The following is a 12,533-nucleotide window of genomic DNA, read 5'->3' on the forward strand; positions in this document are numbered from 1 at the left end:
AATTTTTCTACATCTGTGAAGAATGATGTTGGTATTTTAATAGGGATTGCATTGAATCTGTAGATCACTTTGGGTAGTATAGACATCTTAACGATGTTGATTCTACCAACCCATGAGCATGGTATGGTTTTCCACCTGTTTACATCCTCTGCTATTTCCTTCCTCAATGTTTCATAGTTTTCCCTGTAGATCAAGGGCTATTTTTGGTTTAAAGGTTTACATCTTTCTGTAGCTCTGGGAAACTTTCTTCTTCCAGTGGGAAAATTCTTCTCCTTCCTCCCTCCCTTTTCCCCTCTCCTTCTGGAACTCCTTATTAAATGGACATTGAGGGTTTTTGATCTATCATTGGTATCTCTTAACTTCCATCTTTTTGGCTTGATCAGTTGGGATATTCAAGTGCTTTGCATATTAGTTCTCCATGCCGAGGAAACTCTCAGTTTGGTCCTTCTAATTACTAATATTGTTTTCAACAACCTCCATTCCATTTTTGTCCTTCTCCTTCTCTTAGAGATATTTATGACATTTTTACTTTTAAGAACTCTTTCTTGTTTTCAATACTTTCTTTTTCATAGCAATCTGCTCTTGCTTCCAGGAAAATGGCAATATCCTTTTGTGAATGGAATGGGATGCAGGTTTTGAAGTGCTAATGGCTTTTTTAAAAAATCAATTTAGTCTCACCTGCTTCATACGGACCAGAAATTCCTCAAAGATTTTCATTTCCTGATGGAATACTTACCATATTTCCAGCTCTAATACTATCCTTATTTGTCTATTTCTTCTGTCATTGCCTGGCCTTTTGGAATTTTGTAAATCCACCACTTTGAACCAGAAATCCTCATGGCACATATTATAGTAACACCTACTATTTTATTATGAGTTTGCAGCAAGAGTTGCAAAGACAGACTGTCCTACACCACATCCATATGTCATTATTTAGGAATTTGGTTTTTAACATAAACAGTGTAAAGACCTACCTTTACACACTGCTGTCTGAACTTTGGCGCTCCATTTTCCAGAAGTGGTGCATCTCACTTCTTCTCTGACTCCAGATAAAATGAATCCTTTGCGGCAACTTAGCTGACAAATTGTCCCAGGTTTGGCAGGCTGCTTACCACAGTTGTGTGGAGACATGATGACACCTTTGGGCTTCTGGAAGGTGGAGCAGTGGCGCTCTATGGTGAAGAAATGAGAGAATGTTATTTGTGTTCACACAAATTGGAAATGCCATGGATTCTTTTTACCCAAGAAACATACATTTGTGCTGCCTTGGGATTGACATAAGTTGTTAAATGACAATTATATATGAAATTGAACATAGGATGTATTGTAAATAATGCTAAACTATATACCTCTTTAGTTGCCTCTTATTATTTTGCCAGTATATAAAATCTTGAAAAACTTCTGATGTTTTAATCAACTCTGATTGCGATCTTCATAATTTGCATGGAACACCTTCATTTGGTTTTCAGAAAATTATCTGATGGCTTTGAAGTATAAAGTAGTGAATTGAATTCCATCTTTGATGGGTTAAGTGATATATTAAGCAATCAATCTCTATTTTATGAGCTTTTTGGTGCTATCTTTAAGTAAGCACATAATGATAAAAGTTTTTATACCCTCCTTAAAATCACTATGTTATAATTAGGGCCTTGATCCTTAATGTTATATTCAGCACAGACAAAGAATAGCAGACAAATTATGCAGAACGCAGACAGAATGGAAAATCAAGGCTAGGACTCAATGCAGAGAGTGTGTGTGTGTGTGTGTGTGTACCAGCAAATGCCCATATGCGTATTTGTTTATTGTAGTAGCAATTCTACTAGCAGCATTGCTCACATTAATAGTTGACATTTATTCACCTACTATGTGTCAGGCATTATTGTAAGCACTTTACGTGTATTGACACATTTAATTCTATGCAGCAAGAAATATTGCCATTATTCCCATTTACAAACAAGAGAACTGAGAATAGTAGTAGCTTTCCTGGGGTCACCACACAGATAAGTGGCAGAACCCATGTACTCCGAGACACTCTGACATCATACCTCCTCCTTGAAATGATTTCTTTCAAAACTCTGTGCCAGCAAAAGTCATTTTCCCTGAGAAATTGGTTTGTCTCTTCATTTTTGCACAGTGTGAGTCACGTGCCTGCCCAGACTTCCTGTTCTGCTTCGATCAACAAAGAAATCAGAGCCAAATTTGTGGTTCAAATATAATGACTATGTGAGACTCAATATTCTTAATTTAGGGTTGGACCTCTATAAAGTAAGAAAATTATCTGTTGGGCTGTCAAAATTGTTGAAGATATTATTCTTTTTTTTATTGCTTGTTTATGGTACTTTGGGTGAATATGTCTTTAACTTTTATATAGTATAATCTACTGATTTTTTTTCTTCTTAAAGTATTTCCATTGCTTTTATTCTTAGTAAATTCTGAGATTAATTAGCATTCACTTATATACATTAACTATATTCTCTTCTGGTTTTAATTATCTTATTTTTTACTTTATATTTTAAAATCTGGGAATAATTTATTTCAATGTCTGATGTGAATAAGTGACACACAAAAATTTTATTTTATTTTGTTTTTCTCAAGGAGCTGATTTTCCTATATGATCAGTTGAATAGTCTTTTTTTCCTCAACTGATATGTGGTGCTTCCTTAATATTACATGAAACTTGTATGTTTCAGGATCTATTCTGTCCCCATGATCTGTGTGGCAATCCTTGCATATTCCTAATTTTTGCAGCTTAAGTATATATTTTAAAACCTGGTAGAGTTACTTTCTCTTTATTATTTCCATTATTCTTCCTTTTCAAACTAATTTTAATGATTTTTGACTGTATATTATTCTAGATGAACCCTGGAATCACTCTCTAATATCAAAAAGGGGCCAGAAAGAAAATCCCTTTCAGGCTGTTGAATGAGTTGCATTTTACTTACATATATTTGGAACGAATTTAACATTTTGATAACATTTTATATAAACATTAAAGTATTCTTTTTGTCTCTCAGTAACATTTTCTGTTTTGTTTAATAGAGGTTCCACACATTTCTGTTTAAGCTTCTGACATATTTTACATTTTCTATAGATTTTTTGAATGTGATATTTTGTCATATGTTCTATTTATCATTACATATAGAAAAGCTGTTTATTTGGTATTCTTATGACTTTAATGAATCTCACTTTTTTAGTAGATTCATTCTGTTGTGTAGGTAGACTTATAGTCTACAAATGATGATGATTTTGAATCCCAATATCTCTAATCTCAGGATTTATTACAACACTAAAAAAATGGACAATCTAAGCATCTTTTTCTTTTTCCAGATTAAATAAGACTGTCTATACTGTTTCTCAAAAATAGAGAACTTCAGGTTTAAGATGGACATTTTTTATTATATCGGAAATATCCATATAATACAAGTTTCTTAAAATTTTATTGAAAATGTGTTTTAAATAATAATGAATGCATTTTCATCTACTAAGCAACCATACAAATGTTTCCTATTTGTTATAATGATACAATTTATTATGTTGATAGATTACCTAATTTTAAACTCTTTTTGCATTCCTAGGATAAACTCTACTTATTTTGGTAGATCATTCTTTTGAACGTGGATTACTAGTATATTTGCTGTTATTGTTATACATAATGTTGGCCTATAGTTTTCTGTCTTTTTTAGGGGTAACAGTTATCAGCTTGACAACAAAATAATAATAGTTTGATAATATGAATTGGATAGATTTCCATTATTTGGGCCAAATTATATAGTATGAGAATTACTGTTACTTAAAAGTTTGAAAGAATTTCCCCTCATTATCCTGTAGTCATTTTTGGAGGAATATGAAGGGTTTTCAATTTATGTGCACAGATTCCTTGCACTTGTTCTTCTCCTAACTTTTCAGTTTTATGCTCATTTTCATTTGTTCCTGTTTAATAATGAAAGGATTTTTAATATTCACTCGTTCATAATTTTGTTTTTTTCATAAACGAAGTAGATCATGTTTAACAAAGCAAGGGAATTATGCTGCATTTGCTTTTTTTAAAAAAAAATCCATCCAAATTGGCCCCATTGTTTTAAAAAAGCATTGCTATTTGCTCTGTAAACTTCAGTGAGTTGGAAAACTGAATTCGGTGTGGAAGTTCTTTTACTAGTGGAGAGGAATAAAACAACATATTTGTCTTTGTATCTGTAACACCTGCATCTGTAATGTGGATGTGTATTGACATCCACCATGAGCCAGCATTTAGTTCTAGGTCTTCACAGAAAATGGGAGAAATCAGAGCAAGAGAAATGAATCACTCAAGGCATCACATCTTCCAGGAACTTACCCACACAGCGGGGTTCTGGACCATCCCACTGGGCATTTACTTGGCAGGTAAGCTTGGCACTTCCTTCTAATCTATACCCTTCATCACAGGTAACTAAACACATTGTTCTGTAGGACATTTCCCTCGTAGAACAGCTGATGTGGCCATGTTTGGGCTGGCGGAGATGGGAGCATGTTTTCACTATATAACATGAGAACATACAGCACATTTTACTAAATAAGGACAAAAATAATAATAAGTGTAGTAATGCTTGCACATTACAAACAAGAAAATTTTCTTTTCTTAAAATGGCAAACAATAAATAACACACCACCATTTTTTGAGTTGTTACAGGACAATTTAAAAGTCTATGTTTTATCAAATGCATTGCTCAAACAATATTACTGCCTGTAGCCCTCTGCCCATAGGTGGGAAACTTAAATTGTGTAAGAGGTTTGCCCTAAGTCGAAGAAGCTGTCTGTAGATTGGAGGTGGTTGACAAAGGGAGGTACCTGTAGCCCTCAGTTGGGCCTTTGCTGTGATTTTCCCGGCCGCGTTCCAACAAAAGGAAAGGGTCTTTTCAAGGGTATAGTTTTCATGTTCATGATCAGCTTGGTTTTCAGAACTCTTGGGCATATCCTGGACCTTTTCATGGTGCCAGCCTCTGCAAAGCTGCCCAACTTCTGCAGTCTTCAATTCCAGTGTTCTGCTTTCTGACCACAACTCTGGTTCTTCTAGTCTTTTCACCCCACATATCTTCCTGCAAATCCTAATTCATGGTGCTAATGTTGACTTATACGTTACCATTGGTTTACTTGTTTTTGCTGCTGTAGTGTAGGCTGCTAGTTGCCCACCCAATAGCCATTCTTTCTTCCCAGTTTTATTCAGCATAGTAATATGCCCAGCTAGACGATTACAACTCCCTACCTCCATTGTAATGAGAGCCAATGAGATACTGCTGGGATCGTGTGGGGCTTCTGGGGGAGCTTTTTAAAGGGAACTGTATCAATTGAGAGAGTATTTCTTTGCCTTCCCCTCTTTCTTTTTCTTTCTCCCACAATACAGACATAAAGGATAGTAGCCCAGCACACTACAGGAGAAGTATGTGATGCTATAGGAAAGCATCACACCTGAAGATAGCAGAGCAAAAAAGCTAAGGAAGCCTAGATCTCTGGTAACAATGGAGCTATCACACCAACTTCGGATTACCTACTTCTGTCCTTTTAGTTGAGAGAAAAATGAAGCCTTAATTGGCTTAAGACATTGTTATTTGGCTTCTTAATACCAGCAGCTGTACACAATTCCTAATTTCTTCTGCCCAGCATCCATTCACTTTTCCTTTGTTAATTTTCTAGGGAAAGATCTCTTCCCTCTCTCAGCTCACGGGATTTTTGCATGCTTCACCCGTGCTCACGGGTAAGGCAAATGACCTAGGATCACATTCCCCTGGTCTGAGGAGTGAGCAGGTACAACTGGTGACGTGGTTCCTTTCTCCACCTTCCTCGAATCTGTTACGAGAGAGCTGTCAGAAGGGTATTCACTAAGTCGTGGATGCTGAAAATGCCCCCACGCCTCAGCCAGCCTCAACACCACCACCAGTGGAAGTACCGTGGGGTGTCCAGAGAACCCTGCATTTCCCCAGTTCCGCCACCTCTGACTCTCTGGCCTCAACACTGTACTGGAGAAGCTGCAGGAGGGTACTCAACTGTCCCCGCCTCTGCACGTTGCCAAACGACGTCTGCGCTCTGCGTTCTCCTGGTAAGATTCACCCACTGCCCAGCCCACCCAAAACCCACAATGTGTCATAGAGTCTGTTTCCATCAATCCCCTCATGCCCCATATTCCTGTCGAGGGCAATCTCTTAGGAAGCCTAAGGCTCCACAGTCATCCCTCATTTCCCAGGGTTGTCCTCATGCAGCTGTGATCCAATCTCACCTTGCACCTGCCCCCTGGAATAATGATCAGTCCTCAGTAAACCTCCTCATATCCTAAGCCTCCCTTTTGAACTTTTCCTTCATCTCTTTTCCTAATCAAAATCTTATTGCCCCTATAGACAGAGCCTGCAGGTGAGGCAGGTGACTTTGTGGCTCCCTATTGCCTTTCCAGATCATTCTCTCTTCCTTCTTTCTAAAAACTTCCAGCTCTATTGAAGTATTAAATTATATATCCAACATCCTTTTTTCAGTTCTCTCTCTCTCTTTCTCCCTCTCTCATTCTCTCTCTCATACACATACCCCTTACTGATTTCATTATCTATGTAAATGATCATTCCAGTATCCTAGAGTCATATTCTTGACCTCCTCTTCTCTCAGGACCACACCCTTCACCCTACCTCAGCCTCCACCATTGCCATGTCCTCTAGACCTCGCCACCACCAGTCTGAGTGTCCCACTCTCTGACAATCCCCTCCTGTCTTCCCAGATCACGGCTTCAAGTGGTTCAACCCCATCAGTTTCTATACCCTACTGGAGCCTCTGATCTATTGTGTACTCCTCTTTAGAGAAAATCATCTCTGAAGAATTTTTACTCTCTTTCCACACTTTTTTTCCTCTAGTTCCAGCTTAGACCTTCTCTGAATAGAGTTTCCAATAGAGGAAGGAGGGAGGGGAGCAAAGGAGAAAGGAAAAGGGGAGAGTAAGGGGACGGGAGAAGAAAGGGAAGAGAAAGGGAGGGTAAAGGGAGGAAGAGGAAGGAGATGGGGGGAAGAAGAGTGCAGGGAGAGGTAAAGAAGTCAAAGAGTAGAGGAGAAGAATACAGTAGGGGGAGGAGGAAGAGTAAAAAAGGGAAAGGGAAGAGGGAAATGGGAGACTGTCCAGACCCATGGAAAATGCGCTCTCTCAGTCAGATGGCATGTCCATTCCAGGCATGCCCGGAGATTGGACAGAAAAAGAGAGTGGATGCCTGTTGAATACACCAAAAGATGGGCACATATATACAAATATTCATTTTGATAGCTTATAGATATAATCCTACAAGTATCAGGCATTTTACAAAACTAACAAATGAACAAAAAAGGCTACAAAAGAACAAAGCTCAGTTTGCTCTCAGATAGCACTTCTGAAACAATAAAGGCCACAAGACAACACAGTAATCTCTAAAGATATGTGAACAAAATATTTGAGACTCAAGAACTTTGTTGTCATTCTGGGTGAGAGTAGTTTTCACTCTTATACTTTTCTGCATTTCCCATTTTTTCACACCAGGCATGTATTTATTTATTATGAATATTTAAAAATAATAGGAAAGGAAGCTGGAGCAAAATATTCAAGCACATATTTAACTGAAGTCAGTGACAGAATCTATTCTGCAGGAACCCATCCAAAATTATATTAGTCAGCAGAACGTAAATATCGAGTGCATTAAATATAAGTTTAGGATTGATTACTCCTTACAGAAAATTCAAGAATTAGATTAGAGGTTAAACCATAAGCCCTAGCCTCTTTTATCCCTGGAATGGTTTGAATGAAAATCAACTATTAATAAAAAATGAGTAGAAATATTTTGCCTTCCGCATTTTAATTTATATTGCATGTGTCCATCATGCAAATAGAATCTTTATTGTCTCCAGTAAGTGCATAGAAATGTCTTGCCTTCTGCATTTTGACTTTTATTGCGTGTGTACATCATTCATAGCACGACGTCAAGTGCCAGGTGAGATTAAAAGGTGAATAAGATAAATTCTGATATATAAAATCTGGAAAACCATATTAAACAACTGTTTTGGCTTCAATAAACTGCTGAAACGACTCCAGTTTTCCAAACCCAAGATAAAATGGATTTGCAACATCTCTCAAGAGTATTGATAAGAAATTAGAGTTGGTATCTCATACAGATACAGATTATATTGCTTCTCAAATGTTGGTTTTAATAAATTTTCATTGCTCCCCAAGGGAAACAAAGCATATGCAATAATTCCTACTTAGTCCTTAAACATTTAATACTCTTTTTCACTCAAGAATGATGACTTATCACCATTTTTAATAGGAATACACTTGTCTTATTATTTTCAGCCTGAATTTTTTTTTCATTTCAATAAGCTAAAAAATCCTACAATTAATATTTCTTGACTTATGTTCATGTTAAACCAATCCCTAAATATTTATTTAGTCTTTTTGGAAAACAGCAACTTAGTCTTTTGAAAGAACAATCTACTTTGTAGTAGACACTAAGAATCTACTCTGGTAAAGTAGGTTACTTTAAAGGCTAATCTTAAAGGCTAATCATATTTTTTTTTCCCTAGACACATGGTTCTTGTCAATCTACAAATTGTGATAGTATCTGTTGCTGAAAATAAAATAAATCTGATGTTAAATATAAGGATCTCATTGTTTGAAACCTTTTCTCAGGTTTAGCTAGTTATCATTGAGAAACCACAAAAGGACCCTTCCTTGTTTAGAAAAAAATGCATAATTCAGATAAAACTGCAAATGAGTACAAGTGCTTTATGAAGAGTGCCTAGGACAAATAAGAATTAAGCTTACTAATTATTATTCAACACCACAGAAACATTAACAATGTAACATGAAATTTGTTAAAGGCATTAGATTTTACACAGGTCTTTCATTTCTGCCTCAGTCTTAGAGAGATTGAAGGAAAAATAGCATTACTAAAATTAGTCTCTGTCCTTACAATCAGATTTAAATTAGATTTGTAAAAATTAATACTTTCTTTATACTACCCACCCTGAAACAGTAATGAACCCCTACCCACTTGCCTTATTTCATTGAATCCCATATACCTCAATTATAAGGCACATCATTATTTTGTGTGCCACTAATAAAGAAACAATAACACCAGTGAAAGTGTTTGCTGCCACTGGTGTTAAGATGCATCTCAATTTTAGAGATGTTAATATGTGGAAAAAAAGTATTTTCGATTTAGTAAAATATGGTATATGTTTCATAGAACAATATCTCATGTAACTAAATCCATTAACCATTAATGATGTGGCAGGGGAAGGGCATGCACGGCTATTTTTTTAATATCTATTTTTAGTTGTCCAGCTAATTTCTTTCTATTTTTAGTAGAGACGGGGTCTTGCTCTTGCTCAGGCTGGTCTCAAACTCTTGAGCTCCAATGATCCACCCACCTCAGCCTCCCAAGGACAACTTTGTACACTGGTAAGTTAGTGGTAGGTTTGATGTTGATGTTGAGGGGATCTTAGGAAGATCCATGGTCCTGTAGCATCTCTCCTATTCTGATTAAAATTATTTTTATTTATATTGAAATTGTAACTGAAATTATATAAAAGAGAACAAGCTTGCTTTTTAATGGGAAGTGACACAAACAGGTCATCAATGTATACACTGTATTGATCAGTGTACATCAATGTATGTATTTATCAATATGTATATTTATTAAATTCAAGTTTTCATCCATTCACCAGAGATATCACCAATGATTGAGGCGGGGAAATACATTCTGTGTTCATAATAAATTCACAGTGGAGCAGAGGTAATAGACAAGTTAATTAACAACAAAAAGTAAGTGCAGTAGTTTGTGCTGTAACAGGTTAGGTAAGTTGGGAAACACGTTTGTCAGAATCCCCTTATTGTGGTCCCTAGTTTGGGTTGTCAGAAGACGAACATGCACTCGATTTTGGAAGGCAGAGAAAAGAGTGGTCATTGCAGTCGGATTCAGTGATGGATAAATGTAGACAAACCCAGGAGTTCCAGCTTGCCTTTGCGTGCCTCCGTTCCATGTCACAACTGCTGATCCTACTGACCAACAGTGGCCCCACGATCATTGCCGGGTTCTTGGCTGCAGAACCACAGGGGCATGGCTACACAGAGAGCCTTTTTTAGACCTCCAGGTGAGTTTCTCCTTTGTGGTTCCACTTCAACAACTGGACACGCTCGGTTTCTCACACTGACTTGTCAGCAAACTCTCTGAACCTCCAACTTCTCTTTTGAACCTTCAGTTTCCACGCTCCTTCTACAGTTGTACAAGGTCCACTTCCTGAAATAAATCACTTATCCCATAACATGCGTGGTGACTGTGCTTCCCTGCCTGACCCTGAACACACAGCATAAGGCTACGATGAGGGAGGGCAGGTCCACGGGGGCACATGCAGAGGTCACCCCCTTCAGGCTGTGGGGGTCAGCACAGCGGAGGGTCTAGGAGGACCCAGAGCAAAGGCAGAGCGACAGAACAACAGCTTGCAAAGGGCTGGCTTCCTGTGAGGGCACCGCCATTTCTCACAGCTTTGGGTCGGATACAAGGCTTGGGTACGGATGGTGGAGGCTCCAGAGGCAGGGCCAAGCCCCGATCCTGAAGGGGCAGTCCCCCCTGATTTTCTCACTCCTTTTGCAAGTCCACTGAGCAGAAAATTAAAACATAATGTTTTCCACCCTCTATCTTGAGGTATTTGGAAGAAGGGGTAGAGATTACACTGAATTTATAACTCAACTTAACAGAAATATATTTAGAGGGTTTCTAAGGTTAATTTTTTTCAGTAACAGTATGTGGCTTTTTCCCATTCGAGACTGCATGTCTCATTGAAAATGTCTTTCTTTTGCCTTCACATGTGAACAGTAGCTTGTCTGAGTTTAGAAATCTAGGGTCCAATTCTTTCCTCTGAGAATCCTAGAAACATACTTCCATCTTCTAGCATTTGGAGTGGCTGACAAAGGGCCTAAGGCCAGTCCGATTCTTTTTCCTTTGTCGGTAATGTTATTTCTAACTATGAAACCGACACAGTTTCCTATTTTTCCAGGGCCTTCAGAAATTTTACTGGGATTACTTCCAGACATGTATCTGTTTTTAACATTTTTTTCTGGCAATCACTAAGTGATTTTAAACTGAATATCTGAGATTTCAGCTTGGGGATATATTCTTTGATCTTCTATCAGTGCATCTTCTCTATTCTGTTCTCTGTCTGGATTCCTAATATGAGAAGAGTCCAATTCCTGTGATTATTCTTATACTCCTTTATTCTTTCATAATTTAATTTTAATCTTTAAAATTTTGTTCTACTTTTGAATGAATTTCTTGAGTTGGTTTTCTAATTTATTAATTTGGCCTTTAACATGTCCGTTCATTGTGTTATCAGTCATTTATTTCTTCTAAGCAGTCTTTTTGTTCTCCCATTTCTTGGGATCCCAGTCTTATGTTAGCAATGTAATTGTCTTTGAATCTCAATGATTCCATCCTACCCTAGGCCTTTTCTTTCAGGGCTCCTTTGTTCAATCTGCTGATTCTCTTCAGTTTTTCCAGTCTTTTTAGGACCTGATTTAGGCAAATTCCTATTTATAGTGGGTACAGCATTGGTACCTGATAAATACCAACTGTGTATGCCTCCTGGGCTTTACACATGATCTTGGAATGATGAGTAAGTGGGCTTCCCTTATGGATATGGGAACCAAGAAAAGACCAGAAGACAGAACTTCTTATTCTAAGCCAGTGATCTGGGTGATTTGTGGGGTCTTGGAACAGTCAAATCCTCAGCAAAGTGTTTTGCCAAAGAATGTCGTGGTTAGGGTAAGGTATGTAGCAACAAACAAACAAATAAAACAAACCAGGATACCTAGTTAAATTTAAATTTCACAAAATCAACAAATAATTTTTTAGTATAAGTAAGTCCCAAATCTTTCATGGGACCTACTTATACTAAAAGATTATTTGTTGTTTATCTGAAATTCATATTTAACTGGGCATCATGTATTTCCCCTGGCAACCTGAGGAAGCGGGTGAATACCGTATTGAAAAGCTTGTGGTAGAGGTCAAGTCCTGCGGCTTGCTCCTCTCTTACCTTTTCTTAGATAGCCTCCTCTTCCAGCCCTACCTGTGAAATCTTAGAAGTTGGCTGCGTGACAGCTGTAAGAAGTAGGAAAGTAGTTCCTGGAGATGGCAAGTGGAGGTGAATTGACATACTGTTCTGTTTGTTGTTTGAATTCGATGGGGGAGCCTCAGCTTCTACTTGACCCTTTTCTACTGGCCCGACCAGGCTCCTTGGGACCTCACTTTAGTAAGTTCTCTGCTTTCTGTAGCAATGTCACCTACCGAAAGTGAAGGCTGGAGAGACACAAGTTGGCTAACTGCTCTTGTTACAGGATACCGATGTGGGTCCCTAAGTCTCACAGTCTCAGTTGCCATCAAAGCCCCCACTCTGATTATTCCAAAACTCTCCTTCACACCCTGTCTTGGCTACTTGAAATTTGAGTTTTGGCATAACCTGTCAATATTTACTTCCCAGGCAGGACCGGACTTTTTTTTTTTTTTT

General features: G+C 37.8%; 1 protein-coding gene across 1 annotated transcript in view; it reads right to left on the reverse strand.

Moving 5' to 3' along the window:
- Positions 1-12,533, reverse strand: part of SVEP1 (sushi, von Willebrand factor type A, EGF and pentraxin domain containing 1) — a 239,569-nt gene that overhangs the window by 169,441 nt on the left and 57,595 nt on the right. The window contains exons 5-6 of the mRNA XM_012641129.1: positions 4,334-4,513; positions 975-1,172 (exon numbers count right to left, since the gene is read on the reverse strand). Coding sequence (XP_012496583.1) covers positions 975-1,172; positions 4,334-4,513 — 378 coding nt within the window. The remainder of the gene's footprint in view (positions 1-974; positions 1,173-4,333; positions 4,514-12,533) is intronic.

This window comes from Propithecus coquereli, unplaced genomic scaffold (genome assembly GCF_000956105.1).
Source record: "Propithecus coquereli isolate 6110/MARCELLA unplaced genomic scaffold, Pcoq_1.0 Scaffold163, whole genome shotgun sequence".
Taxonomy (NCBI): Eukaryota; Metazoa; Chordata; class Mammalia; order Primates; family Indriidae; genus Propithecus; species Propithecus coquereli.